General features: G+C 42.3%; 1 protein-coding gene across 4 annotated transcripts in view; it reads left to right on the forward strand.

Moving 5' to 3' along the window:
• LOC149451932 (cathepsin F-like) overlaps positions 1-18,427 on the forward strand; it is a 492,728-nt gene that overhangs the window by 280,314 nt on the left and 193,987 nt on the right. For all 4 annotated transcript variants that reach the window (XM_089689960.1, XM_089689959.1, XM_089689958.1 and 1 more), the window contains one exon: positions 10,763-10,882. In XM_089689960.1, coding sequence (XP_089546086.1) covers positions 10,763-10,882 — 120 coding nt within the window. The remainder of the gene's footprint in view (positions 1-10,762; positions 10,883-18,427) is intronic.

Consider the following 18,427-nt stretch of genomic DNA (forward strand, 5'->3'; position numbering starts at 1 on the left):
ATTTTGAGAAAAAAAAACTATTTTGGATTTTTGGCTATAAAACATGTCCAGTAAAAATATTTAAAAATCAAATTTCGTCATAAATTTAGGCCACAATGTATTGTGCGACATGTCTTTGCTAAAAAAGAGAATCCCAATACGTATAAATTAATTGGTTTACGTGAAAGTTACAGCGTTTACATATGGTGGTATAGATACTGTATTTTTTTTTCAATAATAATAGCGACGATCGGCGATTTATGGTGAGACTGTGGCGGACATTCTGACACTGGGGGGGAACTGACTTGGGGTCACTGACATCCCCAGTGACACCAATACAGTGATCAATGCTAAAAAAAAAAAGCACTGACGCTACTAATGGCGCTGGGGAGGAAGGGTTTAACAATGAGAGGCAATCAAAGGGTTAACTGTGTGATGGGAGTTTTATACTAGGGGGTGGGGGGTGTGTGCTTCACTGTAAGCACACTGATTGGGATGGCTATGTGCCGAGCAGTGTGCCCAAACTGACAGGAAGGAGAGCTACATTGTAAACAATTCAGCCCTTCTCCCTATCGATGTTTGCTAGTAATCACCGGACGCCGGCGGGTAGTCACCAGCCGGGACCTGGTGATTGACTCCTGGGGCCGCGATCGGTGGCGCTGGTAGGGCGGTGGTGAGCATCACAATCACCCCCTACCCGGAAATGCAGGATCACGTTTATATACGTGATCCTGCGCACAGGGGCCGCCTTGCCGCAGTATATGTACTGTGGGCGGTCTCCTAGTGGTTAATGGGACGGCTGGTGATGCGGCAGTGACATAAGGTGAGGGACGTGGCGGCAGCAGGTGAGTGGTTGCCCGCTAACAGGAGCTGCCATGATGGATCTAAAATGATAAGTGCTCTTTAAATATAAGGAATCTAACTCATTCTTGCTGGTAGTTGGAATCTTTAATATTTGCAAACCAATTGAAGGTTTCCTTTTTAGAATAATAATGTAGCAACAGCTCCAGGATGGATACATCTGCATAACTGACAACCGTGAAAGGGGTGTTCTGCTCCCTGAGCAGGTAGCTAATGGGATTGATGTGGAGGAGCTAATCAGTATTATCAGGTAGGAAGATTGCTTACTGTAGCGAGAGGCAGTGATAGGGGCTCACAGAAAAGGAAGGCTGGCACTGGTTTTGAGCACCCCAACAGATTTGCCAAGTTTGGTGAAGATGTGGGGGTGGCAGCCCTGGATGTTACTGCTATCCCTAACAGCTGGGAGGGCAGACCATCTGGGAGGGGTAGTGCAGGAAGTCCTTGACAGTTGGTTTTAGGAGGGGATTCTATAATCAGAAGGACTGATAAAATAATTTGTTGACAGGATCACCTCAACTGCATGGTTTGTTGTCTCCTTGGTGCCAGGGTTCGGCATGTGGTGGACCGGGTTGATAAATTACTGGGAGGGAGTGGGCGTGACCCAGCTTTCTTGGTCCATATTGGAACCAATGACAGAATACATAGAAGGTGGACGCTCCTTAAGAATCAATATAAAAAACTAGGGTTCAAGTTGAAGGGAAGGACCTCCAGGGTGATACTCTCTGAAATATTACCTGTGCCATGCACAACTCAGGGAAGACAGGTGGAGATTAGAGAACTCAATGCATGGCTAAAGACCTGGTGTAAGAGGGAAGGATTTGGGTTTCTAGAGCACTGGGCTGACTTTTCATTGGTGTGCAACCTATATGCTAGAGGTGGTTTGCACCTAAATGGAATAGGGTCTGCTTTGCTGGGGGCAAGGTTTATGGGGAGGCTGGAGGAGTATTTAAACTAGGATCGAGGGGGGAGGGAGAATTAGATTATAACAGGGTTTTTCTTACACAAACCAAAACCACTGAAAATTTAAACAAAAAATTTTTTTTCTTACTTTTTGTTATAAAATTCTGTAAATAAGTGATTTTTCTCCTTCACTGATGTGCGCTAATGAGGCTGCATTGATGGGCATTGATAGGTGGCACTGATGGGCACTGATGAAGAGGCACTGATAGGTGGCACTGATGGGCATTGAGAGGCAGCACTGACGGGCAGCACTCATAAATTGCACTGATAGGTGGCACTGACTGGCACTGTTAGGTGGCTCTGATGGGCAGCACTGACAGGCACTGATGCACACTGATAGGCGGCACTGATTTGCAGCATTGATAGGTGGCACTGACTGGCACTGATAGGTGACACTGAAAGGCAGCTCAGATGGGCACTGATATGTGGCATTGATGTGCACTGGTAGGCACTGCCGATAACCAGAATTTCCCTATTTACATGCAATCAGCTGTGATTGGACACAGTTGATCACATGACCGAGCCGACATCTTCGGCTCTTTCTGTTGATTGGTGATCCGCTGTGTCTGAGGGACGCAGCGCATCGCCGCACTGCGCGCTCTCGGAACCGCGCATGCGTGGTTAGAATGGGAGGACGTCATATGACGTCCTCCCAGAACGAGAGAACCACCTTGCGTCCGTCATTTTACTATATGGCGGGCAGGAGGCAGTTAATGACTGGCATAGTACCACTGGATTGTCGTAAGGCTAATGTGGTGCCTATATTTAAAAAGGGGTCAAAAGCCTTACCCGCCGTGTGTGATCTATGATCACTGTGTTTTTTGGACATAGGTGATCACGTGTCCAAATAAAGGGTCAGTCAGAGCCGCCTTTTACATGTGACCAGCTGTGTCCATTCATAGCTGATCACAGAGTAAATAGGAAATGCCGGTTATCTGCAGTCCTCTCCTCACGCTGACAGCGCATGAGGAGAGGAGAGCCGGTAAGTGACTTTTCTGAGGGGGACATCTACACTGATCATCAGTGTAGCCCCATCAGTGCTGCCAATAGTGCCCATCTGTGCTGGATTTCAGTGCCGCATATCAGTACCTTCTCATCAGTGCAACCTAGCAGTGCCCATCAGTGCAACCTCATCAGCGTACATCAGTGAAGGAGAAAAATCATTTACTTACAAAACTTTATAACAGAAACTAAGAAACGTTTTTTTTAATTTAATTTTTGATCTTTTTTTGTTTAGCAAAAAATAAAGACCCCAGTGGTGAATAAATACCACCAAAAGAAAGCTCTATTTGTGTAAAAAAAAAAATAACAATTTAGTTTGGGTACAGTGTTGCATGACTGCACAATTGTTTTTCAAATTGCGACAGCTCTGAAAGCTTTAAATTGGCATGGGCAGGAAGGGGGTGAAAGTACCTCATAGGTAAGTGGCTAATAGCATGCAGTGCCAAGCTGTGGTTTCCAAACTGATCAAAATCCTTTCTTGTTTTGAGAGGTATGGACAGCAAAGAGAGAGACATCATTTTGCCCCTGTACAAATCATTAGTAAATCAGTAAATCATCTGCAATATGCAGTTACGTTTTGGGTACCAGTTCACGAAAAAGTATATTGGGGAACTGGAAGAAGTGCAAACTTTCCTGACCAGGCCATTTGTTTTCCATACGGCGCTGTGCTACTTTAACAATTGCACGGTCATGCAACGCTGTACATAAATTAAATTTGTGTTATTTTTTCCCACAAATAGAGCTTTCTTTTGGTGGTATTTGATCACCTCTGCGGTTTTTATTTTTTGCGCTAAAAACAAAAAAAGACCGACATTTGTGAAAAATAAAATGTATTCTGCTAAAAAAAAATACTAGTAAGTGTATATTAATTGGTTTACATGAAAGTTATAGAGTCTTCAAATGGCACATCTGGGATGATCAAATGGTTAACTGTGTGTATTGTGAGAACTCGCTTCAGAATGGTAGAGCTTTTCTTGTTAAAGCACACAGCTTCTTTCAGGGCCTTGTTGCCCAATTTTATTTAAAAGAAAAAGTTCAAATAACAAAAATGCTTCCCACACAGGGGTATCCAACATCAAACCAATTCAGCCTTCTGGCTCTTTCAGCTACACAGCTTTATATCTGTCTCCTACAGACTCCTTCCACAAGGTTGTTTTTGCACACAGCAAACCTTTAGCACACAGCTATTCTGGCTCCCACCTCTACTAGGTGAAGCCCACCTGACTCCAGAGCAGAGAACTCCTGTCTGCCAGGGTGGAGCCCTCCTGACTCCGTCTGCCGGGGGAGGGAGCCCAGAATCATGACCTGGCCTCCACAAAAAGGCCTGCACACACCTGTGCAATCATCGTGCTGGCTGCTCTCAAAATCTCCAGGTTTGGAGATTTCATCCCTCCCAAATTTCTTAGAAATCTCCAGGCTACAGGTCCCAAAACAGGCTTTACAAACCAAAGAGGAAACTGATAAGCCAGTTTCCTCTGTATTATGAGAACTGCATGTAGCCCCTCACCCTGTATGGTTGAGAATCATGGGTCTCCATCGTGATTTCCACCGTGGCAGGATACCGCACTGCCACAGTATGTTTTAAAATTGTGCATTGTTTTACTTGGGAGACATGCTGCTTTATATCTCTGCTGTGCAGAGAGATACAAAGCAGCATGTCCATGCTGACAGGAGAGAGGATCTGTGTTGTTTACACACAGATCTCTCCCCTCTCAGCCCTGCCGATGATCACCGAGTCCCGGCTGACATCCCCAGCAGCCAATTGCGGCGCTGGTAAGGCATGTGCACACGCATCCCCTTTGTGGAAATGCAAATCACGTGTGTATATACGTGATGTTACGCAGCCATGCTGCCCTGTATCAGTACTTCTGCTATAAGGCAGAGGGCAGCTGGTTAAGGGGGATATACAGTTTGGTCCATATATATTTGGACACTGGCACAATTTTAGTTTTTTTTCAGGTATTTTCCAATACATTCACATCATATTTATAGAATGGATATGGGCTGAATGTGCACACTCTCAGGTTTAATTTGAAGGTATAGACATTCAAATTGGAGGAAGGGTTTAGGAATTACAGCTCTTAAGAGTAGCCACCCCCCCTTTTTCAAGGGACCAAAAGTAATTGGACAATTGAATAAAAAGCTGTTTCATAGCGCATCCGCAGTTTTTGTGGACATGGACTTTGAAAGACTAAAATTGAGCTCTGCAGTCACTTTTGCAGCAGTTGTTTTCTTATTCCGGGTCACAATCCTGCCCAGTTTCCTTTTCTCTTTTGGTCAGTTGACCATTTTGACTTTGCTTAAGCTTATCAGATGATATTTTCACATAAACTGTAAATAACCATGCCATAAAAAATGCCATAATAACCTTTGATACTGTACCTCGTGAAACCACAAATAAATTGGCAGCTTCTGTCACAGAGGTAACAGCTAAGTGAGCACCAACCATTTGCCTTCTTTGATACTCGGTAAGCTCTGACATGACTCCATATTACTAGCAGCGCACAGTGTGAATGATGAAAGTGAGGCTTCCCACCTGTTAGCTAGGTGTCTCATCACACAGCAGAAGAAACAAATGTTACATTACTTCTGCTTTCAACGTGAAACATGTCACTTTCACACCTGCAAAGCATGTAGCATGTCCTTATTTTTGTCCAACCCCTGTATATATGGTTTAATCAATGATCTAACCCCCTTCTCAACCTCCTATGTTTTCCTTCATTAACTGCAGTTCTATTCCAGGCTAGAAAAGTGATGGTGGTATTGTGGAAGTCCTTGAATAGTCTACAAGTTTACTTTGGATAAAGTTTGTTTACGCAGCTCTGCCTTAAAAAAAAAAAAAAGTGGTCCATGCCCATGTAGGATGCCTGACTGGCTGGACAAATCCTCTTCTTAAAATGTATCAAGTTCACCCTACCACCCTCACCCCTGCATACAGTTAGGTCCATATATATTTGGACACAGGCACAATTTTATTTATTTTTTTAGGTATTTACCAAAACATATTCAAGCTATAGTTCTATAATGGATATGGGCTGAAAGTGCACACTCTCGCGTTTAATTTGAAGGTATGCACATCCAAATTGGAATGGTTTAGGAATTACAGTTCTTAAGAATAGCCACCCCCCTTTTTCAAGGGACCAAAAGTAATTGGACAATTGAATCAAAAGCGGTTTCATGGCCAAGTGTGGGCTACTCCTTCGTTATATATTCATGAATTAAGCAGGTAAAAGGTCTGGAGTTGATTTTAAGTGTGGTATTTGCATTTGGAATCTATTGCTGCAAACCTATATCATTCAAAGGAGCTGTCCATGCAAGTGAAATAGGCCATTGTAAAACTTCAAAAACTAAACAAATCCATCAGAGAGCAGCAACATTAGGAGTGGCCAAATCAACAGTTTGGTACATTCTGAGGAAAGAAGAATGTACTGGTGAGCTCAGCAACATAAAAAGTGGTGGATGATCGCAGGATCCTCTCTATGGTAAAGAAAAACTCATTCACAACATCCAGACAAGTGAAGGACACTATCCAGGAGTTGGAAGTATCGTTGTCAAAGTCTACAATCAAGAGAAGACTTCACGAGAGCAAATACAGAGGGTTCACCACAATGTACAAACCATTCATAAGCCTGAAGAATAGAAAAGCCATAACAGACTTTGCAAAAAACATCTAAAAAAGCCAGACCAGTTCTGAAAAGCATTCTTTGGATGGATAAAACTAAGATTAATCTGTACCAGAATGATTGGAAGAAACAATTGTGGAGAAGGCTTGGAATAGCTCATGATCCAAAGCACACATAATCTGTAAAACATGGCGGAGGCAGTGTGATGGCATGGGCATGCATGGCTTCCAGTGGCACTGGGTCATTGGTTTTTATTGATGTTGTGACAGAAGACAGAAGCAGCCGGATGAATTCTGCAGAGATATACTGTCAGCCCAGATTCAGCCAAATGCAGCAAAGTCGATTGTACGACATTTCACAGTACAGATGGACAATGATCCAAAATGATCCATTTTAAGGAAAATAAGTGGAATATTCTGCAATGTCAACCACCTGATCTCAACCCAATTGAGCATGCATTTCACTTGCTGAAGGCAAAACTAAAGGCAGAAAGACCCACAAACAAAGAACAACTGAAGACAGCTGCACTTGAGCCTGGAAAAGCATCATAAAGGAGGAAACCCAGTCTTTGGTAATGTCCATGGGTTCCAGACTTCAGGCAGTCATTGCCAGTAAAGGATTCTCAACATAATATTACAGATGAACATTTTATTTATGATTATATTCATTTGTTCAATTACATCTGAGCCCCTGAAAATGGAGGGACTGTATAAAAATGGTTGAAGTTCCTAAAATTTGTACTTGCATAGTTACATAGTTAGTCTGGCTGAAAAAAGACAAAAGTCCATCCAGTTCAACCATTAAAAAAAAAAAAAATGTTATAATCCTATACCCACAGTTGATCCAGAGGAAGGTAAAACACCCAGCAAAGCATGATCCAATTTGCTCCTGCAGGGAAAAAAAATCATTCCTGATCCCCCGAGAGGCAATTGGATATTCCCTGGATCAACTTTACCTATAAATGTTAATATCCAGTTATATTCTGTGTATCCAACAAAGAATCTAGGCTTTTTTTAAAGCAATCCACTGAGCTGACCAGAACCATCTCTTGAGGGAGTCTATTCCACATTTTCACAGCTCTCACTGTGAAGAAACCTTTCCGTGTTTGGAATTGACCTCAGGGTGAATAGCTCTACACTGAGTTCACTATATGAATCACTGATGTATTTATCCATGTTGATCATATCCCCCCTTAATCTCCTCTTCTCAAGAGATAATAAATTCAGTTCCTCTAATCTTTCCTCATAGCTGAGCTCCTCCATGCCTCTTATCAGTTTGGTTGCCCTTCTCTGTACTTTCTCCAGTTCCTCAATGTTCTTTTTTGTGAATTGGTGCCCAAAACTGAACTGAATATTCCAGACGAGGTCTTACTAATGATTTGTACAGGGGTAAAATCATATCTCTCTCTCTGGAGTCTATACAGTACCTCTTTTAATACAAGAGAGGATTTTGCTCGCTTTAGAAACCGCAGCTTGACATTGCATGCCATTATTAAGCTTGTGATCTACCAGAACTCCCAGATCCTTCTCCACCATTTATTCCCCCAGGTGTGCTCCCCCTAGTATGTGTGGTGCATGCATATTCTTAGCCCCCAAGTGCATAACCTTACATTTATCAACATTAAACCTCATTTGCCACATAGCTGCCCAATTAAACAGAGCATTGAGATCGGCTTCTAAGTTGAAGACATCCTGTAAGGACTGCAAAGACTGAAATGGTATTTTTAATCCCAGACCCTATATCGTTTATAAATATATTAAAAAGTAAGGGTCCCAACACTCAAGCTTGGGGTACACCACTGACAACCCTAGACCATTCAGAATACGAATCATTAACCACTTATCTTTGATAATGATCTTTTAGCCAGTTTTCTATCCATCTACAGTGAGGAACAGAAGTATTTGAACACCCTGCAATTTTGCAAGTTCTCCCACTTAGAAATCATGGAGGGGTCTGAAATTCACATTGTAGGTGCACTCCCACTCTGAGAGACCGAATTTAAAAAAAAAATCAGGAAATCACATTTTATGATTTTTAAAGAATTTATTTGTCTTGCACTGCTGAACATAAGTATTTGGACACCTAAGAAACAGCAAGAATTCTGCCTCTCAAAGACCTGTTACTGTGCCTTTAAAAAGTCCACCTCTACTCCACTCATTAATCTAACTTAGTAGCGCCTGTCTGAGCGCTTTAAAGACACCTGTCCACCCCACAGTCAGTCAGACGCCAACTACTACCATGGGCAAGACCAAAGAGCTGTCAAAAGACACCAGAGACAAAATTGTGGACCTCCACAAGGCTGGAAAGGGCTACAGGGCAATTGCCAAGCAGTTTGGTGAAAATAGATCAACTGTTGGAGAAATTGTTAGAAAATGGAAGAGGCTAAAGACGACTGTCAGTCTCCCTCGGACTGGGGCTCCATGCAAGATCTCACCTCGTGGGGTATCACTGATGATAAGAAAGGTGAGGAATCAGCCCAGAACTACAAGGAAGGAGGTGGTCAATAACATGAAGAGAGCTGGGACCACAGTTTCAAAGGTCACTGTCGGTAGAACACTACGCCGTCATGGTTTCAAATCATGCATTGCATGGAAGGTTCCCCTGCTCAAGTCATCACATGTCCAGGCCTGTCTGAAGTTTGCCAATGACCATCTCAATGATCCAGAGGAGGCATGGGAGAAAGTCATGTGGTCAGATGAGACTAAAGTAGAACTTTTTGGTCTAAACTTCACTCATCGTGTTTGGAGGAAAAAGGATGAGTTGCATCCCAAGAACACCATCCCTACTGTGAAGCATGGGGGTGGTAACATCATGCTTTGGGGGTGCTTTTCTGCAAAGGGGACAGGATGACTGCACTGTATTAAGGAGAGGATGAATGGGACCATTTATTGTGAGATTTTGAGCAACAACCTCCTTCCCTCAGTCAGAGCATTGAAGATGGGTCGTGGCTGGGTCTTCCAACATGACAACGACCCGAAGCACACAGCCAGGATAACCAAGGAGTGGCTCCGTAAGAAGCATATCAAGGTTTTGGAGTGGCCTAGCCAGTCTCCAGACCTATATCCAATAGAACATCTTTGGAGGGAGCTGAAACTCCATGTTGCTCAGCGACAGCCCCGTAACCTGACAAATCTAGAGAAGATCTGTGTGGAGGAGTGGGCCAAAATCCCTGTTGCAGTGTGTGCAAACCTGGTCAAGAACTACAGGAAATGTTTGACCTCTGTAATTGCAAACAAAGGCTTCTGTACCAAATATTAACACTGATTTTCTCAAGTGTTCAAATATTTATGGTCAGCAGTGCAAGACAAATAAATTATTTAAAAATCATACAATGTGATTTTCTGAATTTTTTTTTTTAATTCTGGCTCTGAGTGGGAATGCACCTACAATGTGAATTTCAGACCCCTCCATGATTTCTAAGTGGGAGAACTTGCAAAATCGCAGAGTGTTCAAATACTTCTGTTCCTCATTGTACATACGGATTTTTCCAAGCCCGTAGACTTTACCTTACACATTAGCCGTGTGCGGGGAACTGTTTCAAACGCTTTTGCAAAATCCAAGTATAACACGTCCACTGCCACCCCTCTGTCCAAGGTTTTGCTCACCCCCTCATAAAAAGAAATTGGATTTGTTTTACAACTTATGTCTTTCATGAATCCATGCTGTCTGTTGCTTAAAATATTTTTTTTATTAAACTCTCCAGTATCTTCCCAACTTGATATTTATGTTCAACCCCTTGTAAAAAAACTTGAAAGTCTGCACTTCAAATGAATTTGGATTGTTTCATTGTAACTTATTCTGGTGGCATACAGAGCCAAAAGTATGAAAATTGTGCCTGTGTCAAAATATATATGGACCTAACTGTATGTTTATCCTTTTTTTATTGTTTTGTCAAGTTCATTTAAAAAAGTAAAGACAGAAGGCTACTCTTTGTTTTTAAAAGTTTGCGGTTTTTATTTATTTGCAGCTGTTGGCTGTCTCCCATTCAACATGTCTAACTTTGCTGGAATAGCTATACAGTGATGAACCCATTATTTGTACTATATGTACAGTATACTTCATCTTATATTTCCCACATACAAAGTTGTAAACTATACCAGAACTTGTGATGCACGTCTATGGTTATCTGAACGTAATGCTTTTTGCCAATTGAATGCTGTTCCCCAGTAAACCTTGATTTGAATAAAAGAAAAAGTAATTTTATAACTTGAGACCAGCAGGATTTTGTTAAAACCTAGAGGAAGGTTTGGACATGCTGAAAAATTGGTAGTTCATTATGAAGGTCTTTTTTTTTTTTTTTCTTTCATGCTGGACTCTTACCAATTTTATGTTTTTAGGTGGAGTGGAAACTGAGCAAGATTACAGCTACCAGGGTCGGAAACAACGCTGCAGCTTCTCAACCAGCAAAGTGTCAGCCTATATCAACAGCTCTGTGGAGATCCCAAAGGATGAGACAAGTAAGTGGAAACTGTGTGTTCCCTTATTTTCTGGAAATTTTTACTTTTATCAGGACTATTTTTTAATGCAATCAAGTTTATGTTGCTAAGCTGGGGCTTGTTATGCAGATACCTGAATCAGCTGGTCCTTGGTAATGTCCTGGAGACTGTTAGACTGAAAAATATGGCCTTCACCAAGGAAGTGTGTCACAACCGTATTACCTGTATGCTCACATTTCTTTTCCCGACTTTTCAGTGTGAGGCATTTTCCCACCACTGTTCTCCTTGTAAAAGGTCACTGGTTTACCTCAGTTTCTCTTTGTTGCTGACTAAGTGTAACTCTTTTACCTCTAACCAGTGCCGGGACAAGATCATCTAGAACCCAGGGCGAACATGCCGAATTGCACCCCCAAGATGTATGAGCATTATGTGACAGAAAAAAATCCCCTCTCCCCTGCAAAAAATATCAAGAACTAATCTGCATGCTAAGCATAAATGCCCCGCCCTCCCAGTACAAATCCAACCCCTGCTGAAATTTCCTTCCCAGCACAAATAGTTGCCCCCCCAGCTCACATCCCCTCATTCCCCATATGTCCCTAGCACAAGTCCATCCCCCCCCCCGAAACAAAATTCCCCCTTCCTAGTACAAATCCTATACCTCTCAAATTTCACTTCTGAGCACAAATCCTCTTCTTCCACTTCAAACCCCCCCTCCCAGTACAGTTTCTCCCAAATTCCCCATCCTAACAGAAAGCTACTAAAATTTCCCCTCCTAGCACAAATACCTCCAAACATCCCTGCTGGCACAACCCCCCAAACAAAAACAAATCTCCTACTAGCACAAATCCCACCCCCCCAACCTCCTGTTGGTGCCCCTCTATCTCATATGATTCCAGAGTGCCCAGGGCAGCCGCCCCTCCTGCCCACCCTTTGTCCCGGCCCTCCCTCTAACCATATATCCTCCCCTACTTCCGCAGCTGGTTGTGAGTGTGTTTTAATTGGTCCTAATTGTACCACAGTATGTTGCATCCTTAGGTCCACTTGGCAGTTCCAAGGCAGCCTACATAACTCTTGGACTTACCATTTTGGTCTTATTGCAAACATGTTAAAAACTGGAGCTGCCTGCATCCAATACATTTGTTACTGAAATCTATTTTGTATGGAGTCTGGATTAGTCCTGACAAATTATTTGTTCCTTTGAAGTGCTTTACTGAGCACTTATCCAATAGAATTTACTAGAAGTGGACTATTGCTGTTGTGGACCCAGTCATTTTTTTTTTTGTCTTAACAAATCTTGACTTTTGAGGACATTCAGGTGTTAAACTCTTTCCAAATCCTTGTTTATCTTAGCAGGCCCTGCCTTGCAACCTACTATCGCTGTCATTTCAAATTGCCAGACCCTGGGGGGCCTGATCTAGGGAAATCTCTAAGAAAACAAATGTCCTCCTTACTGATCAGTCAGTTATGGAGTGTTTTGTAGCTTATGTCTGCTGCATTGCACTAACTCAGTGGTCACTAAATGGCGGACTGCGGTCTGCCACCGAAGCGAGGAACAGTCCTGTCTGGACAGCAGCCATGCCACTGCCACAGCTGGGTATCCTTTTCCACTCCTCTCACTCAGCCACCGATGTCATCCTCACAGTAGGCAGGGTGTGAGGAGCTGCAGATCAGGACTGAGGGATGGGAGCTGGTGATTACTCAGCTTGTTAATATGTAAAGACTTCCGCCCTCTGCAGCTCAAGACAGAAAGTGGGAGTCTTTTCATATTAGCAAGCCAGGCAATCACTCACATAATAATTTGGGCAGCTCCCGCCCCTCAGTCCCAATCTGCAGCTCCTCCCACCCCCGCCCACTATGAGGATGACATCTGTGGCGGGCTGGAGGCCCAGGAGAGAACACCCCAGAAGGATTAGAGCCTCTGCTCTGTCTAAGGTACCATGGGACTGTGCAGGGGAAGGATTGCATTAAAAGGGGCGTTGTGTTGTGTTAAGGAGTGCTATGTTGTGTTAGGGGCACTGTGTTGTGTTAGGGGCGCTGTGTTGTGATAAGGGGTGCTATGTTTTGTGTTAGGAAAACTCATACAAATGAGCGCAGAGAGGCCACTCCAGGTGGAAACATGTGAACAGTTAATCATGAGCTCACCACTGCTGCCTTGTTAATCATATGCATGATGAAGAGAACTGAAAAAAAAGGCGCTGTGGAAAATGCTCTCAGACAAGCACCTTAGTGGAGGTGCATCTTTATTGGGTGAGATAAAGTAGCAAGTATAATAAAATTAACCAGCCTGAAGTGGACAGTGTGATTCCAATGGACGGCCCGTCCGCTCTGAGGGGAGCTGAGATCAAAGAATGCTCCTGTCGGCTTCAAATCACGTGGTGTCAGCGTACCAGCGTCCTGGGTGGTGTCACCATGGCAAACGAAGGCAGTGTCCGGCGTTGGCTTCAGCTGGGAGCATATGTGGGGTTACCAAAACGACATGTTTCGCGCAGTTGCGCTTTGTCAACTGCGCAACTGCGCGAAACATGTCGTTTTGGTAACCCCACATATGCTCCCAGCTGAAGCCAACGCCGGACACTGCCTTCGTTTGCCATGGTGACACCACCCAGGACGCTGGTACGCTGACACCACGTGATTTGAAGCCGACAGGAGCATTCTTTGATCTCAGCTCCCCTCAGAGCGGAATCACACTGTCCACTTCAGGCTGGTTAATTTTATTATACTTGCTACTTTATCTCACCCAATAAAGATGCACCTCCACTAAGGTGCTTGTCTGAGAGCATTTTCCACAGCGCCTTTTTTTCCAGTTCTCTATGTTTTGTGTTAAGGGCACTGTGTTGTGTTAAGGGGCACTGTGTTGTGTTAAGGGGCGCTGTGATGTAGAGGAGAGCAGTGATGTGATGGGGACCTGAGGACACTTTGGGACTTCTTTAAAGAGGGGACTGTGATGTAGGGGGACTACAGTGTGAAAGGTACGCTAAAGATGATAATGTATGAAATATAAAAGGTGCAGCGCTGAAGTAATGAATGAATCAAATGAAATACTTCTAAAACGTGCATATACAGTGATGGAAAAAAGTATTTGATCCCCTACAAATGTTGAATGTTTGCCCACTCACAAAGAAATGATCAGTCTAAAAATCGAATGGTAGGTGTATTGTAACACTGAGAGACAGAATGGCAACAAAAAATTCAAAAGAAATGCATGTCTAACAAGTTATGCACTTGTTTGCATGTTCATGAGGGAAATAATTAATTGATCCCCTTCACAAAACATGACTTAGTACTTGGTGGCAAATCCCTTGTTGCCAATCACAGAGGTCAGACGTTTCCTGTAGTAGACCACCAGGTTTGCACACATCTCAGGAGGGATTTTGGCCCACTCCTCTTGGCAGATCCTCTCCAAGTCTTTAAGGTTTGGTGGCTGACGTTTGGCAACTCGAACTTTCAGCTCCCTCCACAAATTTTCAATTGGATTAAGGTCTGGAGACTGGCTTGGCTACTCCAGGACCTTAATGTGCTTCTTCTTGAGCCACTCCTTTGTTGCCTTGGCCATGTGTTTTGGGTCATTGTCATGCTGGAACACCCATCCACAACCCATTTTCAATGCTGTGGCTGAGGGAAGAAGGTTCTCACCCAAGATTTGATGGTACATTGCCCCGTCCATTGTCCCTTTGATGCGGTGCAGTTGTCCTGTTCCCTTTAGCAGAAAGAGCCCGATTTTGGTCTCATCTGACCACAACACTTTCAACCAGTCGTCCTCTACATCACTCAGATGTTCAGTGGCAAACTTCAGACAGGCCTGGACATGTGCTTTCTTGAGCAGAGGGACCTTGCGGGCACTGCAGGATTTCAATCCTTGTCTGCGTAGTGTGTTACCACTGGTTAGTCATAAATTTAGGACAAAATGTATTCTGCTACATGTTTTTGGTAAAAAAAAACAACCCCAATAAGCGTATATTGATTGTTTTGTGTGAAAGTTATAGCATCTACAAACTATGGTATAGATACTGCAAGTTACGCCATTTTTTGCTGTACAGCGCTGCGGTAGTTTTTCACACAAATAAAGCTTTCTTTTGGTGGTATTTGATCACCTGTGCGGTTTTTATTTTCTGCGCTATAAACAAACAAAAAAAAAATTTTGAAAAAAAAACAATATTTTCTCATTTCTGTTATAAAAAATATCCAAAAAACTCAAATTTTGTCATAAATTTAGGCCAAAATGTGTTCTGCTACATGTTTTTTGTTAAACAAAATCCCAACAAGTGTATATTGATTGCTTTGTGTGAAAGTTATAGCGTCTACAAACTATGGTATAGATAATAGAATTTACACAGCTTTTACTTTCTGATTGCCTATCACATTTCTTGAGGTGCTAAAATACCAGGACAGTACAAATGACCCCTTTTTGGAAAGTAGACACCCTAGGCTATCTGCTGAGAGGCATATTGAGTCCATGGAAGATTAATTTGTTTCCCCAAGTTTTTGGAAAATGACAAAAAAAGTTTTCTTTTTTTACACAAAGTTGTCACTTAAATGATATATTGCTCACACAAGCCATGGGTATATTTGGAATTACACCCCAAAATACCTTCTGCTACTTCTACCAAGTATGGGGATACCACATGTGTGAGACTTTTTGGGAGCCTAGCCACATACAGGAGCCTGAAATCCAATGACCGCTTTGAAAGCCTGAAGGTGTGTAATTTCCTCATTTCACTTCTTCACTACCTATCACAGTTTTGGAGGCCCTGAAATGCCAGGATAGCACCTAACCCCCATAATTATCCCTTTTTGGAAAGTAAACACACCAAGGAATTTAAAAAGAGGCATGGTGAGCATTTTGCAGATCTCATTTTTTCTCACAAGGTTTTGAAATATAAAAAAAGAAAAGATATGTTTTGTAGCATGTGTGAGCAATAAATTATTTAAGTGACAATTTTGCCCAGCATTAAAAGTTTATGCCACACACCACTCACTCTTCTAACCATCTGAAGACCAAGCCTTTTTCCGACACTTTTTGTTGACATTAAAAAAATCAGTATTTTTGCTAGGAAATTACTTTGAACCCCCAAACCTTATATATTTTTTTTAAAGCAGACACCCTAGTGAAAAATGGTGGGTGCTGCAGTTTTTTATGTCACATAGTACCCGGCAGCGCTTTTTCAAATGCAAATTTAAAAAAAAATTTAATTTTAATTTACAAAAACACAATATATTGACAAATTATTTGGTAACTCATAAAAGATGATATGCTGAGTAAATAGATACCAAACATGACATACTTTAAAATGCCCCGTGCAATGGCGACAAACTGCGTACATTTTTAATATCCACAGGCAACGCTTTAAAAGCCTTTACAAGCTACCATTTTAGATTTACAGAGGAGGTCTAGTGCTAGAATTACTGCCCTTGATCTGACATTCGTGGCAGTATCTTACATGCATGGTGCAACTGCTGTTTACATACTGGCACAGGGTCAACTCTTGTGCATGTAGGTGGGGGCGATGGTACTTTTTTTTTTTAATTATTTTGATTTTGTTAAAAAAAATTAAAAGAACAGTGTAAAAATAATTATCACTTTTAATGCTATCACAGGGAATTCAAATATCCCCTATAACTTCATTGGGCATTGTCATATATTCTTTTTTTTAGAAATTTGGGGAAATCTATCAGACTCTAGATATCTCCTCTGTCCTTACATTATCTAATCTCACCATGATCGGTGTGATCAGATGCTTTCCCAATTTACAAATGGCACTGTTTATATCCTGCGAAACTGAAGTGATGAAACGCCCGTAGCCTCCACTTTCTTAGACTATAGAGATGATTGGCACCATTCTGGTCTCCAATCAGCTCTATGGTCAGCTGGCAGAAACACCGGCTGCATTCTCAGGTTCCCCCGATGGCACGGGACTGCATGAGAAGGCCAGCGGGGGAGGGGGCATCTTTTCCCACTGTTTGTAAAAGCAATCCTGCAGCTAATTAGCCACTAGGATTGCTTTTACATGAAAGCCCATCGCCGGCTGAAAACATCGATACCAGGATGATGCCTGTAGCTGTTGGCATCATCCTGGAATAACCACTCAAAGTCCAGTGATTTACCAGTATGTCGCTGGTCCTTCTTGGGTGTATATGCTATGTTCTTTTTTTTTTTTTTTTTTTTATGCAGCCTGTGGGCTTAATGAAAAAAAGAGAAGAAATCTCTGCCAGAAAGTGTGTGGTATGCCCACCATTAGAATACCTCCCTGCATTCACCCACTTCTAATGGTGGGCACACATGAAATATGCCAACAAATATTATAAAATATATATGCCAAAGCATAGGGGCCACTTGCCACCCCAGGCCCCCATGTTTTAGCATATATACTCTTTTTTTTAACTGCATCTGAAAAATCTCATCCAACAGCACTGCACACACATACTTATGTATATTCTGAGAGCAAGACCCTGTTGATGTCAGAATAAACAAGTCGGCGCTGCAGTTGAATGACATTCCTGCAAATAAAACAGCAATGGTTAACAAAAAAAAGTAACTCAATAAAACAACTTTTTTATTGAAATATCTCTGCCAGAAAAAGTGTGTGGTATGCCCACCATTAGAATCCCTGCATCCACCCACTTCTAATGGTGGGCACACATGAAATGTGCCAACAAATATTATAAAATATATATGCCGAAGCATAGGGACCATCCACCCCCTGGCCACCCCAGGCCCCCATGCTTTGGCATATGTGCTCTTTTTTAACTGCGGATGAAAAATCTCATCCAACAGCGCTGCCCAGACCTACTTTTGTATATTCTGAGAGCAAGTTCCTGTTGCTGTCAGAATAAACAGGTCCGTGCTGCAGTTTAAAGCATTCCTGTGAAGAAAACCCCAATGGTTAACAAAAAAACCGTAACAATACAACAGTAAAAGTGTAACAGTAGAACAGTAACAATGACAACAACAAAAAAAACTACAACTATTTTTTTATTTTTAAAATTTTAAATTTTTTTTTGAATTTGTACTTTTATTTTTTTTATTTTTTTATTTTTTACTTTTTTTTTTTAAACTTTAACTTTTGAAAACAGATTGCAGGGTCTCTCCAAATGTGATAGCCAGTTTCCTGACTACCTAACATCTTTCGAGACCCTGTGTAAATATGTGCCGTGAACTGTGGCATGCTGTAGTCTATACTAATACTCCACTAGTGTATGGTAGCGATGGAAGCAGTCCTTGATGCAGAGGCCAGGTTGGCCAGGACAGGAGGGACAAAAAAAGCAACAGTCACACCTAATTCCATGTCTGCTACAGACACAACATCTTTTTTTGGGGTTCCTTTGGGTTGGGGTACCAGGAATAGCATCGGGAAAATGCCTCTCATGCAGCCGGCTAATGGCATCTGGGTTGGGGGTTTGGGCCAAACCACCTTCTGGATACAAAACAGCTGTGATGATCTCTTCCTGGAATTTTAGGAAGGATCCATTAAGTCCAGTTGCTTTGTAAAGCACAAAAGCATTATATAGAGCCATTTGAAATAAATAAACAGACACTTGTTTTGTACCAGTGTCTGGCTTTTTGGGAAA

The sequence above is a fragment of the Staurois parvus genome, unplaced genomic scaffold (genome assembly GCF_062004578.1).
Source record: "Staurois parvus isolate SC_StPar_1 unplaced genomic scaffold, SC_StPar_1.0 ptg000505l, whole genome shotgun sequence".
NCBI classification, from domain to species: Eukaryota; Metazoa; Chordata; class Amphibia; order Anura; family Ranidae; genus Staurois; species Staurois parvus.